We start from the raw sequence: 18383 nt of genomic DNA, 5'->3' as shown, positions 1-18383 counted from the left end.
TAGTCATAAAGAAGGCAAGACAGTGGCTATATTTATTAGGAGTTGTGAAGAGATTTGGCATGTGAACAAATACACTCAAAAACTTCTATAGTTGTACCGTGGAGAGCATTCTGACAGGCTGCATCACTGTCTGGTATGGAGGAGCTACTGCACAGGACCGAAAGAAGCCACAGAAGATTGTAAATCTAGTCAGCTCCATCTTGGGTTCTAGCCTACAAAGTACCCAGGACATCTTTAGGGAGCGGTGTCTCAGAAAGGCAGTTTCCATTATTAAGGACCTCCAGTACCCAGGGCATTTCCTTTTCTCACTGTTACCATCGGGTAGGAGGTACAGAAGCCTGAAGGCACACACTCGCTGATTCAGGAACAGTTTCTTCCCCACTGCCATTTGATTCCTAAATTGACATTGAAACTTTGGACACTACCTCACTTTTTAAAATATACGTACTTCTGTTTTTACACATTTTTTAATATCTATTCAATATACATAATTGGTTTACTTTATTTATGTTTAATTTTATTTATTATTATTATTTTCTCTCTCTGCTAGATTATGCATCACATTGAACTGCTGCTGCTAAGTTAACAAATTTCACGTCACATGCCGCTGATAATAAACCTGATTCTGATTCTGACCTGAGGGTGTGCTGGGGATAGCCTGCAACTGCCACCATGCATCCTGGCACCAATCTAGCATGCCCACACTGCTTGGCAGAACAACACAGAACACAACAAGCAACAAAACAACAGCAGCAAAATAAGCCATGTTCCTCCCTCCCACCCCCACATATGCAGGCAGTCATTTTTTGGCCTCCAGCCTTTAGTGGACTTGAACTTGGGCTCAATAGACTATCGGGCTTCGATTTCTCCAGCAGACTTGAGGTGGTTCGTAGATTTGGGGCTCTGGCCACGGGCCTTAATTTCCTGACTTCCGATTCGACTCTTGAGCCTTGATCCTCAGCATGGACCCCACCTGTTTAAAGTACTGCTTCTGGCCCATCTCTTTATTTGTGTACTTTCAGAGGTAGGCCCTGTTGCAGGAGCCTGTCCTTGTGCACTCACCCTTTCCAAATACAGAAGCAGTTCCCAGTTGAATCTCTAGTCAGGCACTGTACCATATTGGGAAGGGGAAATAAATTTGGTTGATAATATGCCTGTTCTGAAATCGCTTTCTGTTATTGCTGTTGTGGAATGTACTCTGTTGCAATTGGCTTTTGGAGGTGAAATAGCTTAAAAAAGGAGGGGAAATGGGCAGTTGGTGGTTGAGAACCTTTATCTTGACTTCTGCTAACTTTACACAATGATTTGGGCAGAAGCTGAAAGATATTTTTTAAAAAATACATGTGCCTTATTTTGAGATAATTGAAGTGAGAATAAAGCAGGTCTAATTAAAATAATTTACATCTATTTTGGTGACCTTTCTTGATTCTGTTGGCTGATGTCGCATTGAGTACAGCAAGTGAAGGAGCACTGACTCACAAACAGCTTCAAGGTTTCCGTGTTAAACAATATTTGTGTGGAAATCTGGAGGTTACTGTCAGGCTCACAATGTAGTGATGACAAATACTGATCGTCATGCTGTTATTACAACCACAAAATCTGTTTACAAGCCTGCCTCTGTAGTTGAATCATTGCTCTTTCAATTATTACTCTTTGCCAATCAAGTCAAGGCAAATCGTCTTTGATTACAGTGGAAATTTTCTACAAGCCTATTCAATGTTTATTAATTATCAGCAGCTGTGTCCTTAACAGTTGGGCTAAAATTAGTACACTTAGAATAATTGTCTTCTCATTTGGCCAGAATGTCTGAAGTAAAGGAAACATTGTTTTAAGGCAATTTTTAAAAAAATATCTGTTGCTACTCAAAGTCAACAGAATCCGAATGGACTCTGGTCGCTGGCATACTTCCCCTTTTAAGACAGCAGAAAAGAGGATGCCGCCTGTGGTTTAAAAGTTCATCTATGGAAGTGTAGCTTTCGACTCCCAATACCAACCATCTTGCTGGCAAATGTACGGTCTATGGTAAATAAAATTGAAGATCTCAGCTAGATTGTTGTACCAGAGGGATATTAAAAGCTTTTGCATTTTTAGTTTTATGGAGACTTGCATATCCCCCGCCGTTCCAGATGTAGCAATGCAGTATGACAGAATCACAATACACCACAAAGATATAACTGCTGAGTCTTTCAAAGGCAGAGGAGGTGGAGTATGTTTTATGATCAGCTTCTTGTGTTGAAGTGTTGCAGTGCTGTCCCTGCCCTGCTTATCCAAGCTGGAATATTTTACAATCAAGTGCCAGCCATTTTATCTGCCACGGGAGATTTCAGCGATCATCTTGGTAGTGGTGTACATGCTACTTCAGGCCAGTGTCAAACAGACTCTAGTCGAACTGAGCAACATAATAAACAGGCTTGATACAGGGCATCCTGATGCCTTCTTATCATTTTGATGGATTTGAACCAGACCAGCTTGGTGAAAAAAATCTCTAAATAATTATTACCAACAAATTACTTTTGTACCAAAGGAGCCAAACACACTGGAGCACTGTTACACCACCATCAAGAGCGCTTACAGTGCTATCCCACACCCATACTTTGGAAAGTCTGATCACCTGGCTATACTTCTACTGAGTACAGGCAGAGACTGAAGACTGTAGCACCAATAGTGATGACCACGGAAGTATTGACAAGGAAGGCACAGGGGCACTTGTAGGACTGCTTTGAGTTGGTGAAGTACAGAAGCCTGAAGGCACACAATTCAGGAGCCGCTTCTCCCCTGCTGCCATCCAGTTTCTGAATGGACATTGACCCCTCCCCCCATAAACACTATCTCACTACTTCATGTTTTCTCTATTATGTATTGCATTGTACTGCTGCCACAATCAACAAATTTCATGACATATGTCCGTGATATTAATCCTGATAATTTAGGATCAAAGATTTTATTAACTGTTTAATTCAAATTAAAATTCTTGTATACTTTCTCAAACTTTTGTTTTTTTTTTAACTTTTTTTAGGTCCTGTTGTTTATGTATTGGATCTTGCAGACCGTCTAATCTCAAAAGCATGCCCATTTGCAGCAGCTGGAATCATGGTGGGTTCTATCTACTGGACTGCGGTTACCTACGGAGCTGTGACTGTTATGCAGGTAAAATGGAGTCAGTTGCAAGTAACTAAGAAAGCCCTTTGGTTAATTGCATGTCAATAGTTGTTGATATCTGATTGCAAATTAAGTTTGAACTCAAGGTAAATCAATCTTCTGGGCACTGTTATTGTCTGCAAAAGTTTCATCTCATTCTGTATTAATACACATGATAGATACAGCTTTGCCATCTGTATGGCAAATTGCAGTGTTTTCCAGAAGTTCTAAATGTTGAGAAAAGGTCACTGTTGGTGTTACTCAGATAAAATGCTGGAAGAGCTCAGCAGGTCAGGCTGCATCTCTGGAGGGACATAAACAGTCAATATTTTGGGATGAGACCCTTCATTGGTAGGGGGCAGAAACTAGAATAAGGAGGTGTGGGGAAGGGAAGGAGTACAAACTGGCAGGTGGTATATAAAAACGGCGGAGAGGGAAAGAGGGTGGGTGGGGAAGAGGGGGTGAAGTAAGAAGCTGGGAAGTGATAGTTGGAAGAGATAAAGAGCTGAAGAAGGAATCTGACAGGAGAAAGTGGGCAATGGGAAAAGGGGAAGAAAAAGGGGCACCAGAGGGAGGTGAGGAGAAAAGGGATGAAAGAGGAAGCAAAATGAGAAATGGGGGGGGGAGGGGGGAGGGATGAAATTACTAGTTTAGAGAAATTGATGTTTGTGTCATCAGGTTTGAGGCTGCCCATACTGAAAATGTGATGGTGTTCCTCCAACCTGAGCGTCGCCTCATCATGTCAGTAGAAGAGACCTGTCTGAATGGAATGGGAAGTCAAATTAAAATTGGTGGCCGATGGAAAATGTCACCTTTTGTGGCAGGCAAAGCAAAGGTGCTTGACGAACTGGTCCCCCAATCTACATCACGTCTCACCAATACAGAGATTGCACCAGGAGCAAATAAGTCACTTACGCATTTTGTCAGTTGTTTAACTCGTGCTTTTACTTTTATTCTCGTGGATACAGTTATACATATGTAACATTGAAACTGTTTCAGTGGACTTGTGAAACATAAAGTGATATCTAAGTAAGGATTACTGTTGTAGACCTTTGAATTATTGTCACATAGTCAATGTCAGCACTCTCAGTGTTTGTAATTACCAACTGAATTGTCATAATGGCTGCTGTGGGCTTTTATGTTCAGGTTGTAGGACATAAAGAAGGCCTAGATGTCATGGAGAGAGCTGACCCACTATTCCTCCTAATTGGACTTCCAACCATTCCAGTTATGCTTATTTTGGGCAAGATGATTCGTTGGGAAGACTACGTTCTGAGACTCTGGCGAAAGTACTCCAATAAGTTGCAGATTTTAAATAGTATATTTCCAGGTAATTTAAAAGCATTTGGCAGTGTGTTTCCAAGCAATGTGATTAAGCTTTGTAACCACCTAAATCAAAAATTACTCATCTCTCCTAGTTATTAAAAATTCTCATCAAATCTTACTTAAAAATATTAACATAAGTTTCCAATATTGCCTATTTGTTACGGATATGAGCACTAACCTCTCATTCTATTTTCCTCTGATTCTTGTGGGGATAATTACATCTAGAAAACCAGTTCCTAAATTAATACAATTTTGAACTGAATGCACAATATTCCTGTGCATCATGATGTGCTTCACGAATATGTGCAAAAAGAACTTTTTTATATATTTATTTACTGTCTATTCTTTTGTGTAGCATTGTGTGCCTCCATTATTAGAAAGCGTGACTGATCTTTAAGCAGTAAAATAAAAGAATTCTCATTCACATTAAATAAATGTTTAGGTGCTTCATCACAATTAATGAAATTGTTCTGTCTGGCCACAAGTATTTTCCACTGAAGGTGAAATGTCAACAAGGTATTTCTTAGACAGTCCTTGGGATCAAAGGGATGATTTAGAGCCACTCAGCTTGCGTGAGTTCTGAGATAGTGTGAGTGGCTTGAAAGGGTGAGCTGTGGGTAGTTTGTGAGGTGGTCCACTCATATTGCTCTTGCACAGCACCTTTGTGCATGGTCCTCAATATGATCCCAAACATTCAGCTGCAGTCAGCCTCTAATGAGTGAAGCCATGTCTTGTGAATCATTTAACATGGTAAATATTTGATTCACAAGGCTGGGTGAAAGACTGCTGGGTTACCAGTGTTCAAATCACAGACTTCTCAGTGGAGAGAGTGTTATCCAACTACTTAAGTTTATATATTTACTATTTGACAGAATTACTTTGCATCATTTGGTATGAAAGAAAAATTGATAGGCTACTATTATTTGATTCTCACTGCTGTTACAGTGCATCACCATACAAGGAGGATTAATAAACACGGGAAATCAGCCGCTCTGTTGCTATTCCATTCCTAATTTTGTATATCCAGGCACTCCAGATGCATCTAATAAATGTAGAAACTGAAGGAATTTAAAACGCTAGCAGAAAATAATATGCATCTACGTCCTGTCAGTGTTGTTGAAAAGGGCATAGGAGCATGTTATTTTCTGCTATTGCTTTGCTACTCCATATTACCTATTAATGCCATATCTGCAACATTATTTTCACAATAATAGTAAGTAGGTTTCAAAGGTTAAGACCATAGACTTAGAAGCGGAATTAGGCCATTTGGCCCATCAAGTCTGCTCTGCCATTTCATCGTGGCTGATCCAATTTTCCTCTCAGCTCCAGTCCCCTACCTTCCCCCCCACCGTATCCCTTCATACCCTGACCAATCAAGAATCTATCAACCTTTGCCTTAAATATTTATACCGACTTGGCTTCCACAGCTGCCTGTGGCAAAGAATTCCACAGATTCACCACCCTCTGGCTAAAGAAATTCCTCCTCGTCTCCGTTTTAAAAAGACACCCCTCTATTCTGAGACTGTCCTCTGGTTAACTATTATTCTCTTAAGTCTTTATGATATTTAAGACCTATACAAGTGTTTTTTTTTTCCTCCCTTCCTTTTAGCATGGATTCTGGAAACGAAGTAGATTCTATTTAGCCTCTGTAGCTTATTTCATTATTCAGTGTAGCTCATTCGTATATTGAATTCTTAGCTTTGCTTCAGGTTGGTTTAGATTTTTGTTAACAGAAGTTAGAGGTTTATCCAAAGTTTGCCATTAAAAGGCCTGTCCCTAATTTTTTGACCCTCTCCCATTTAGTCCTAGGATTCCCAACTAACAAATATAGTTTCTTCTAGCTCCCTCTTGGTTCCCTTTTAATATCCTGATTTTTTTTTTTCAAATCATTTCTTAAAATTTTCTAAGTTCCATGAAGTATAGCATTATGTGTATTGAAGCCTAGGATCAAGTTTTGATAATTTTTTTTAAAGGCGTGTAAGTATTTATCTCTTAATATTTGGGATGTAGTGATTAGGTAGGCAGCCTCCAGCACAATAGAGATGAAGGAAGTTGGAGAATTGTCATGTCGTCTTCAGTGGAATATGAACACCCTGAGAAATGCAGTCATTTTTCATATATACACACATACACACACGCGCGCACGTGTACATGTGTGTGTATATATTTATTTGTGAAGAACCTTTTTAAAATTACAAATAAATGTATTCTTTAGTAACTCCACAGTAGAGAATTGCAATTGGCAGTAACCTTTTGTCTTGTTGCCTAATTAGTGCAAAATTGAAATAATCTCATATAGCCACTAATGCCAAATGATGGATCTTACTTAAGTACATTAAATGTTGAATTAATTTCACTTGTGTATAATAATCTGATCAATGTGCTTTCCTTTTAAGCTATTGGTTGAATGGCAATACAGTAAAGAAGTAAAGGCTGATGATGAGCAGAACCAAGATGAACTGAACCCCATGTGGCTTATGGCCACTTTACAGATCCTGCCTGTCAAAGGCTTTGAGTCTGCTCATGCTGCACAAGTCCTTTAAAACAGTGGCCATCTCGATGATGGTTTTAGCTTCACTTCACATGGTTACCTTTACCCCAAACTGCATTGAGTAAAAATAGACTAATTTTTTTAGAAAGTGTGCAATTTGGAGCTTTCGTGGAAACATTAGTCACATTGTGGAATCAGCATCATTTGCAGACTTAAAGAAAAATATCTAATAAGTGGACTGCAGATACAGTGACACTGCTAGCAGGCCCACTGCTTCACTACCCAAGGAACCCGGACTCAACCCTGATTTTCTAGGAGTTTGCACATTCTCTCTTTGGCCACATGAGCTTCCTCTAGGTGTTCTAGTTTCTTCCCACTTCCTAAAGATGTTGGTTGGTAGTTCAGTTGGCTTTTGTAAATTGTGACTGTTGTGTAGGTGAGTAATAAAATCTGTGGGATTGTTGATAGGAATGTTGCAGACTTAAAAAAAGAAAGATGACTAAGGTAGTTAATCGTTGGTGTGGATGATGGGCTGATGGGTCTGCTTCTGTGCTGTTTGCATCTGTGATAACTGAGTATTTTGACTGTGGAACTTAGTATATCAGAATAGTATAGCATGGCTTTCTTACAGTGAAGCCCTTTTGCTTTGTATCATACGTTTTAGTCTAGTGTATAATAGTGATATTTAGTAATATTCCAGTAATGTAGCACACTTTCAGTCCTCCTGTCAAAAGAAAAAGGAAATGTTGACTGTGTTTTGTAACTTTCCTTTGTTGATCCTTTTCCTTCTTTATTCTCTCAGGAATAGGTTGTCCAGTTCCTCGTGTTCCAGCTGAGGCCAGCCCCCTAGCGGACCACGTGTCAGCTACTCGCATACTTTGTGGTGCTTTGGTTTTCCCTACAATTGCTACGATAGTTGGTAAATTAATGTTCAGCAGTGTCAACTCAAATTTGCAAAGGACAATTTTGGTGAGCAGTATTAAACAGTTTAAGCTTGTTTTGAAGCATATTCTCACATGTTAGCATAAGTTTTAAACCATATATGTTTGTCGTTATCTGCTCAAAGCTCTTGCAGATATTTTTACTGGAGTGACTTCAGTTGTTAACATGAACATTATCAGAAAAAGGATATATGTATGTTTCGAAACATACTATTATCTATATTTGGGTTGGTGGCCAGCTCAGGGTCAGAAAACTGGATGCATTTCCTCTTTGGAGGTGTGTCTGGAATATATGGACTGATGGTTCAGGGCTATTCTAAGGAAGTCCAGCACTGGAAAAGAAGCGAACTTCTCAATGAAACATTAAATTTAGGCCATATCTGTCTTCACAGGTGGATGTAGGCAACAAGGTGGTTTACTAGAAGGAAAGCAACGTGGCCCTTCTAGTATCCTGATATGCATTTATCACTATATAACTAAAGCAGAGTACTTGATTATCTTGTTGCTTTTCTTTGGATTCTACAGCATGCAAATTGGCAGCTTCATTTATCTGCATTGTGATTAATTTTTAAATCCACTGCATGACCATTAAAGCACTTTGGGATGTCCTGAGATCATATATTCATAGGCCACTTGAAAATTAATGTTTCCTTTTTGATTGATGTGAAATTTGTATCTAACTAACATTTTTGTCAGTCAAATGGGTGCACAAAATTACTCAGAGGCAATATGAATGTTCTCCGGTGACCAAAGGAAAGCCAGTGAGGTCAAATAGTCCAAAGTGTGGTAAATTCAGTTGACCCCAAATCCAATATTTAGTGCAGCAGTAATGGTTGAAGCACAAATTAATTTGTTTAGATTCAAGCAAGTAGTTTTATGACCCCAGTTTTATTTCCTGGATGTACATCATTTTATACCATAGTTCAATCCAGGATGGCAAATACTTTATTACTAACCAGAATAAAGTCCTGATCATTTGTATTATAAATTTTATTTTAAAATATTCTCAATTCAATGTTGATACATATGGAAGGAGGTAGCGATTTTTATGGGCTGTGTGTATTCAGTTAAATGCACATATCACATCTATCAAAAAGGAAACACCAATTTTCAAGTTGCATCATCAAGATTATGAACATTTAAACATATTAGAGTTAAAGCCCTCCATCATTTGGGGTCAGCCATGGATGTTGTGTTTCAGCTGTCTTAGTTGATATGCATGCCAGTGCAGTAGGATATGGAGAGCAAGCTATTGCCCATGTAGTAAGCTCCCCTCTCCAATCAGCTAAAAAATCCAAAGGAACAACAGAAACTGATACGGTTTGGCACCAGTGGCATCACTGGAGTTGCCATTCTGCATTGAACTCAAAGCAGGGCTGCCTTAGGGACTCCAGGTCCAGATTTTTCCTGGGGGTTTACTTCCAAAGCCTTCCCCTTGACTGGGTATAGTAGCATGACGGGAGCTTTGAGATCAAGAGTTTTCCTGCTTCAAGATGAGCTGCCAACCACGGCTGACGAGCCCCATCTACCCAAAGCGACGGGTTTAAAGGTGCCAGTAGCCCAGCTTTACCCCTCTGCCCGGCTTAGTAGCTAAGCCACACATGAAGGCCAGGAGCTGGACTTGGCTATTTTACATGCAGGCTGTTGGGAGCATTTAATAGGTAGTGGCAGTTTGTCCCCATTACCACCTCCGGCTATAACAACCTTAAGGAATATTGGAGTTACTACCTTCCTTTAAGAAGAAATAAGAGAGGATAACATCATACAATATCATTATATGATAACTAAATTGCTATTTAATCATTACGGATCTACAATGAGAACAGGATGCTAATCTACTGTACATGATTCTTATTTACAACCCTGACTTTAAAAAAACGAGTTGGGTAAAGTTGAAGATTTAATGTGGATTTATTTGCTAATATTTTGCAGACTTTTAAAGAAGAATCCAGCTCGTGAAATAAATTGTGTAATAGAAAATTACACTGAAAAGGGTCTTGGGCAGTTAAAGCCAAAATTACTTGTAAATGTGCAAGGTTTTGTCCTTGAGAGACCTTTGACATCTACTGTAGTGTGTTCTAGATGTCTTGCTATTTGCACTATTCATGAATATCATAGAAAAATGAACTTTATGTGATAGTTTTCAGATTAAACCTAGCCAAGCATCCAGGTAAGATGACCAGTATAAATGAAAGGAATGCAGATATATTGTACGGATTAAATAAGGTATGTCCATATTAATTTTAATAGGTTAATGAGTATAGATTATACATTGAATAAATGGCTCTTCCTTGGGAGAGAAGCCATTTATTCATGGTATGGAATAAATGGCTTCATTTTGCACAGGAAGAGATTTAACAACTCCAGAGATGTATTTCAAAGTGATTATGGATTATATTTTCTCTTATCTTTTGAATGAATTGATGGAGTGTTTATTAATTTAAAAATTATGAACAAGTATCTTGTTTCAAATAGAATTAAGATTTATATTGAGTATATACCTATATTCTGTTGCTTGGTGTCCTGATTGGCACCAGAGATTCCAGCTTTGGATTAAACCAGGATAACAATGAACACCTTGACTTGAAATGTTAAAACTAATGCTTCCAAGTTCATGCTTCCTTACACCATAGGAGGAATCCTTCAGGATAACAAACCTGTGCCATTCTTGGAATATCCCATTTCCCCCATTATTTTGCTATACTTCCTCCCCAATTAACTTCCCACTTCCTACACTGGGGCTAATTTAAATTAAGCATTTAAGTTAACCACCCAGCACACCTTTGGTATCTAGGATATTGGAGCATCTGAGGGAGACCTATGTGTTGACAAGGGAAAATGTGTAAACTTGACATAGGCAGCGCTGAAAGCTAGAAGTGAATACATATTGCTGGAACTGTGAGACAACTGCATTATCTATAGTGCCACCATGCTACTCACTCTTAAGAGTTCTCATCAGTTAAGTGGGGGGGGGTGGTCCAAAGATATGTTGCTCCTGAAAGTTTGTGTGTGATCTTGTTTGGAGATTAAATAGATTGAAGTCCATAGACCTCAGTGTTCCATGGACTTGAACATTTTTTACGTATGGGTGGAACTTAGTCAAGTTCAGCTTCAGCCTTCACAGGCACAGATGTGCTCCTACTCTGGAACTGATGCATTATAAATATCCCAGATTGGTGCAGATGGGTGGAGTATTCAAAATGATGCTCTGCTGGTGGTAGTCTGTTGAAAGCAAGAAATGTTAGGTCAGGAAATATTTGACTTGAGAACATGAATCTCTGTAAGAATTGGGTTGAAGGAGGAAGTCTGTTCTCTAATGTTTGCGTGCTTCCCTTTTGATTAGCATAAAACTCCCCAAAACAAAATCAAAAACCTGCATTTGCATGTTATAAATGGTGTTCTGAGTCACCAAGAATACAAACACCAAATTAACTATTTGGCTAACACCAAATCCACAGTCACAGATGAAAATTCACAGATGAAAAGATCATCTTGTTCAGAATTTAGAATTCTTATATCAAAATATGGACTCACTAATATGTGTTTTTTTTAAATTAGGGATTTGGAACTACTTGTTCCTCAACTTATTCTGATCTTTTTGTTGCATGCAGAACTTTAAACTATCATCTAAAGAATGAAAAGTCAGAAGGAACATGCTCCTCTTGCTTTTGCAGATTACTAACTAAATTATAAAGCATCAGAAATAGAGAGAAAGCTTATTTGGAACATGATAATACTTTGACTATTCTTGTCTGTTCATTTAACAGGGTGGTATTGCCTTTGTAGCTATCAAAGGGGCTTTTAAAGTGTACTTCAAGCAGCAACAGTATTTGCGTCAGGCCCACCGCAAGATATTAAATTTTCCAGAAGAGGAAGCATGAGATGTCTGACTGCAGTATGATTAACGTGCTATCATTCTTACCTAGCAGTTGAGCATTATCAGTTCCATTCTTTCGTTTTATGGTATTGTGGGTATGCTGCTGGTGCAGACTAATTACACATTTTTAGGAGCAAAATAAAGCACTTTCATTTGGTTAAAACTGGCAGCAAGTACTATCAGTGATCATTGAAACCGAGAATGCATTAGCGACATAAATATTTAATTAGTATTGTATCTAGAATAACCTTTTTGGCCAAGCAGCAAATGTTAGTTTTCAGACCTGTGCATTTTAACTTTTTGCTGACTGTACAGTTTATTTTCAAAAATTGTAAGATGTCTATTGTATCCGTTCTGCTTTATTTCCTTTTAATAAACCATTGCTGTACATTTTTTACAATCTTTCCTTTCATTAAACCCCAGCTAAATAATGTTTCTCTTATTTTATATAGTAATTACACTACATCCTACATGCACCATTATTTGATGGCATTTTCATGGTTGACAAATAATTTATTCAACTTTGTACCAGATGAGGACAATTTTTAAGGTAGTCTCTGGTTCTAGACATGATCTCCTTAATGTTTTGTATTGTTACTTTTGAATCTTTGTTGAAAATGTCCAAGACTTTTTTTCCTTTGCATATTATTGATGAAACAAGTTAAATAGGATTCTAACTGTTTGCTCCAAACCTTTCTCCCTAGTTTCAACTGCTACCACCAACAATATGCTGCATCTTTCAACATTTTCTTTTACTGTCTTCAATTGTGGCAAAACAGTAAAAATCTGTTTGTAAGCTTACCATATCAGTGATGTTGTTTGAACATGTATTGATTGTACAGTATTCCCTATTAATCTGTAGATTTCATTGGCCAAAACATATAACAAATAAACCATTTATATTAAAAATACTTGTTTTCTTTTCCATGATAATGTACAGTTTTATGGATCACATTTTTGTTTCAATATAAATTTTATTTGGGGTTTTAATATCATGATTCACAGTTGAGGACTAGACAGGAACAGGCATTGAAGTATAATAATACAGCACAGAAATCGTTCATTTCAGTCTGTGTGCATCTGTTTTACATAAACAACTGAACCCAAGTCCATTCTCTCCCCCCCCCACCACTGATCTTCAGAAATTATTAAAAAGTTGAGAGTTGATGAAAGGTAATTGAACTGAAGACTTCACCCTATTTCTCTCTCTACCGATGTCTCCAGACCTGCTGAATAGTTCCAATATTTTGATATAGGATTTGGGAAAAGGCAAAGTGAAAGAATAGTTCTAAGAAATTTTAAGATGGGGAGATATTATAAGGAAGAAGAGTTCAGGAATAAATAATTGTAATACAATAAAGGTTCTCTGGAACTGATTTTCAAATAAGGAGACAACAGTTAAAGATGGTGGATACAAAATCAAAGTTAAACTTATACAAGACAGAAAAGCAATTCCCAAGTGCTGAGGCGCTATGAATGATTAACTCAGGGATAGAGGAATGGGATTTAGTATAAGACAAATTGATAGTGTCAAGTTCTTTATAAGGTGAAATTATTTAACATCGTCTATGCAAGTGAGCTCAATGATGAGTTTGGGATAATGAAGGAGATAAAGATTTATGCATCAGTCAGTGGAGCAGAAAGATGAAGCAGCTTAAAGAAAGAGGTGAAATCCAGTAGCAATTAGAAATCAAATTTAGGTTTTAAAATCTAGAAGAATTGTGTCTTTAAGAGAAATCCATGCAACTTGTGGAGGAGAAGGGTACAAGTCCAACAGTGGCTGTGTTACAAGAAATAGACTTGTATTTTGGGGATTAAAGCTAGTAATTATTCCAAGACATTGGAATCATTTAAGAGTAAGTTCACAAAAAATGCTGTTAATGCACGTTCATGATCTAAGATGGTCGTCTCCTATATTTGAGTGTAAAAGTGATTCCTTTTTTTTGGTGATCTAATATATTACTAAGAGATTGTTGTGTTCAACTGCCAGTGTATTAATGCCTGTATAGTATCAATTACTAGTTGCAAATTTTAATTTGGTTTCTTGATGTAGAGCTATTTGATGTAATAAAACATGGTACTGAACTGCTTTATTTGTCCCTGTTTATGAAAGAGTAATTTCACAATATATAAGCCATTTGACCTCACGGAAGAACTTCACATCAGTTCCCTTTAAGATAAAAGGTACCTTAATCTTGATGTAAATTATTGCTCCAACTTTAGTAACTGCTGATTTACACTTTCTTGTTACAAATCGATGCTTTTTTGCTGGTGGGGGGGGGGGCGCGTATTGTTGCTTTGCTGCTGCTTATGTGTGGGTGGGAGGAGCTGGGGGGACTTTTGGGGTTCCAGCGTTCAACTGTCATTCATTCTTTGGGGTACTCCTCTGTTTTCATGGATGTTTGCGAAGGAAAAGAATTTCGGGATGTTTATTGCATACATTTCTCTGACATTAAATGTACCTTTGAAACCTTTGAAGTCATAGAAATGTATTACTTAAAAGCAAGCCATTAGATCCCTTGGTCAAAAAGGAACTTCCCAATCAGAGATCAACTTGTGGTGGTGGGTCTGCAGCCCTGCAGGCTGTTGATTTTTGACTAACAGGAATTCTTGGCCTCCACTCTTCTTTCTCCTCTGATCCTTCTGCCAATTACTTTATATCTTTGCTCCCTTGCTAAAGGGAAAAGTCTTTTCCAATTGTGTTGGTTCTTCGAAATTTTATAAGATTTTTCTGTTCCAAAGATAACAGGTCTATATCCACTATTTTCTCAAAGCTACATACTGTTGTTGGGATTTAATGCAGCTTCACTAATGCAGTCACACCTTTTCACTACAGTCTGTATGTATAGTAAGTGAGCTGTGTGTAAATGGTTGAAGTATAATATCCTTACCCTTGTATTATTTTGCTTGGCTGATAAAGTGAAGTATCCTGTAAAACATTCTTAGCATCTACTTGGCTTTTCTTTTTAAAGATCTGCAGGATATCTATTTTTGTTCTTCCCTAGCAATAAATATTGTATATTTTCCTGCTGCCTTGTGCCTTCTTGCATTATCTTATACTTCACTGCATTGAATTCCAAATGTTGGATTTAATACTGAATTGTCTGGATCATCTATACCTTCTTGTTGTGTAAAGCTTTCCTCCACTTTGCCAATGATACAGCAAATTATTGTACAATCCTCAAACTTGTTTAGTTTGTCCTCTCCCTCTAGACCCAGGTGAAAGACTGAATACTGGACACCATGAGACCGTAATGATAAAACCTTTCTGGCCACCAAAACACCTATCAATCATTACCCTTTGCTCCCTGTTATAAAGCCAATTGCCACTTTCAGTTCTGGTTACATCTGAGTTGATGATGTCGAAGTTCAGAGTAAATTTATTGTCACCATATACAACCCTGAGATTCATTTCATTTTCTTGTAGGCATACTCAATAAATCCATAAAAGAATCACTGAAAGTCCACACCAACTTGGATGATCAATCAGTGTGCAAAAGGCAACAAACTAAAAATATAAAAAGAAAGAATAATAAATAAATAAGCAATTAATATTGAGAACATGAGCTGAACAGTCCTTGAAAGTGAGGCCATAGGTTGTGGGAATATTTTGATGATTGGGCAAGTGAAGTTATTCCCTTTAGTTGAACAGATTGATGCTTGAAGGGTAATAACTGTTCTTGAACCTGGTGGTGTGAGTCCTGAGGCTCCCGTACCACCTTCCTGATGGCAGCGGCAAGAAGAGAGCAGGCCCTGGGAGACGACACACACAAAAAGTGCTGGTGGAACGCAGCAGACCAGGCAGCATCTATAGGAAGAGGTACAGTCGACGTTTCGGGCCCGACAAAGGGTTCCGGCCCGAAACATCGACTGTACCTCTTCCTATAGATGCTGCCTGGCCTGCTGCATTCCACCAGCAATTTTTGTGTGTGTTGCTTGAAATTCCAGCATCTGTAGATTTCCTCGTGTCTGCGTTTTTAAATGTCCTGGTTGGTGGGGCTTGTTGTGTGAATGAAGCTACTGGAGAAAAGTACTAGTAGACACAAAGCAGCTTCTTTGTTCAACAAAACAAGGGATAGCAGGCATCATATGCAGACAATTTTGGTCAAAAGGTCTGCTGGCCCAACGTGGGGCTCGGTATTTTATGTGCAAAACATCAAAGAACACATCCATATTTACAAAGTATGGACAATGCTTTCTTTGAAACTACACAGAAACTTCACACCTTCTGATTCGCAAGCACACCACAGGCTTCCAAATGAATTTTAATCAGTATTGTCAGGTCCGGGATTCACAGCTTTCAGGAACCCATTGTTCAGAGCTGCACTCCAAATTGAATCCACAATACATATTCAGATGTAAAGACTGGTAGCCAAAGTCATTTGCTAAATGTAAATGTGCTAAACCCAATAATTGTCCTAGCAGGTCACTGATGATGGATGCTGCTTTTCTGCAACAATGCTTCATGTAGATATAATCAATGGTGGGGAGGGCTTTACCCATGATGGACTGGGCTATATCCACTACTTTTTGTAGGATTTTCCATTCAAGGACATTGGTGTTTCCATGCCAGGTTGTGATGCAGCCAGTCTCCACCACACATCTATAGAAGTTTCAGAGTTTTGGATGTCATGCTGAATCTTTGCAAACTCCTGAGGAAGTAAGGTACTGCCATGATCTCTTCGTAATTGCACTTACGTGTAGGACCCAGAACAGGTCCTCCAAAATAATAACACCGAGAAATTTGGAGTTGCTGAGCCTTGCCTCTGATCCTCTGATCAGGACAGGCTCATGGAGCTGACTATTGACTTCATCCTTCTGAAGTCAATAATCAGCTCCTTGGTCTTGCTGACATTGAGTAAGAAGTTGTTGCTGTGGCCCCATTCATCCAGATTCTAAATCCACCTCAACCATCACTCTCTTGAACCAAAGGGGATAACTTCAATTGCCCCATCAATGAGTCGTTCCCACAAACTACGGACTCACTTTCAAGGACTCATGTTCTCAATATTAATTGATTATTTATTTATTATTATTTTTGTATTTTCGCAGTTGCCTTTTGCACACTGGTTGATTCATCAGCACCTTTGATTGATCTATGTCAGTGGTGTCCTCAGCAAACTTGAATACGGTACTGAAGCTGTGCTTAGCCTCAGTCATAAGTGTAAAGCGAGTAGAGCAGGGGGCTAAGTACACATCTTGAGGTGCACCTGTGCTGATGGAAATTGTGGAGGAGATGTTGCTGCTAATACAAACTGACTGGGGACTTGTGCTTGCTAAAAATCAAAGTAGATGACACAAAACATTCTACCCATGATGATCCTCTTTATTAACTCCTAAAACATCAATGATTAGTTAGTATTGACTTTCTATTTATTGTGTCCATGCTAACCCTGGTTCAGATGTAAAGCAACATTACACTGTTAATAGCAAGACTCTAAATAGCATTGACGAGTAGAAGGATCTTGGGGTCCAAGTTCACTCCAGTTGATGGATGGTAAAGAAAGGCACAATGCATGCTAATTTTAATAGTTGAGGAACTGAGTTCAAGGTACAGGAAGTTATGTTGCATTTTTATAAAACTAGTAAGGCTGCATCTGAAGTATTGCATTCAGCTCTGGTTGTCCCATTATAGGAAGTATGTGGAGACCTTGGAGAAATTGCAGAAGAGTTTTACCAAGGTGCTGCTGGGATTAGAGGACGTGTGCTATATGCAGAGTTTAGACAAATTTGGGTTGTTTGCTCCAGAATGGCAGAGGCTGGGGGTGGGGGGGGGGGTTGTGGGAGTGGCGATCTGATAGAGGTTTATAAGATCATGAGAGCCATGGATAGAGTAGACAGCCAGTATCTTTTTCCCAGGTTTGAAATGCCTTGTGCCAAAGGGCGTGCATTTATGGCAACAGGGTAAGTTTGTTTATACAGAATGTGGTGGGTGCCTGGAATGTGCTGTGTGGGGTGATGGTGGAGGCAAACCCTTTAGGGACTCTTTGACAGGCATGAAATGGAAGGATATGGACATGTGTAGCCAGGAGGGATTAGTTTAGTGGGTATGTCATTAGCTTGGCACAATATTGTTGACAGAGGGGCCTGTTCCAGTTCAGTACTATTCTATGTTGATAGGTGCCTTTTTAAGTGAAGGTTTAGACTGTCCTTTGGAATGAATTTCAAAAATTTGGTATTACCAGTTAAACTAACTGGCCTACAACTACTTGCTTGGTTCATCCTTTTTTACTTCTTTTTAACTGACATAAGTTAGCCGTCCTTCAGTCTTCTGGGACTGTCCTATAAGAGTTGAAAAGAGATGAGATCCTCTATGACATTCTTGTGTATGTGTTGTCCTGGTGATGTATCCATTTTTCAAGATGCTAGAGCTATTAATGTATTTTTGTTCAGTATTTCACACATGTGCATCTTAACTATGGTATCCATCTCTCCTACAGGCAGTTGCAAAATATAAAAGAGTCTTAAAATGTTCAAAATTTACTCTACTTAATGTCCAGACAGTCTATACTGTATCTGTGTTGTTTACTTTGTAAGTCAAGAGTGCACCCTACAATACAAACTATTTTTATGTGAAATATTTGACGTTGTAAATCCCAGCAGCACCTTG

The 18383-nt window shown here is 38.6% G+C and overlaps 1 protein-coding gene across 2 annotated transcripts in view; it reads left to right on the top strand.

Annotated features, from left to right (window-relative positions):
* marchf5 (membrane-associated ring finger (C3HC4) 5) overlaps positions 1–13882 on the top strand; it is a 78596-nt gene extending 64714 nt beyond the window's left edge. Inside the window, exons 3-6 of one of the 2 annotated variants that reach the window (XM_063071730.1) lie at positions 3017–3147; positions 4285–4468; positions 7758–7924; positions 9829–13882. In XM_063071730.1, the coding sequence (XP_062927800.1) occupies positions 3017–3147; positions 4285–4468; positions 7758–7924; positions 9829–9855 (509 nt within the window). In that variant the 3' untranslated portion in view covers positions 9856–13882. The remainder of the gene's footprint in view (positions 1–3016; positions 3148–4284; positions 4469–7757; positions 7925–9828) is intronic. The other variant, XM_063071729.1, reaches the window with a different exon arrangement.
* The last annotated feature ends 4501 nt before the right edge of the window (positions 13883–18383 follow it).

Source organism: Mobula hypostoma, chromosome 19 (assembly GCF_963921235.1).
Source record: "Mobula hypostoma chromosome 19, sMobHyp1.1, whole genome shotgun sequence".
NCBI lineage: Eukaryota > Metazoa > Chordata > Chondrichthyes > Myliobatiformes > Myliobatidae > Mobula > Mobula hypostoma.
The sequence above is the reverse complement of the archived record's forward strand: the minus strand, read 5'-3'. Positions and strand labels throughout refer to the sequence as shown.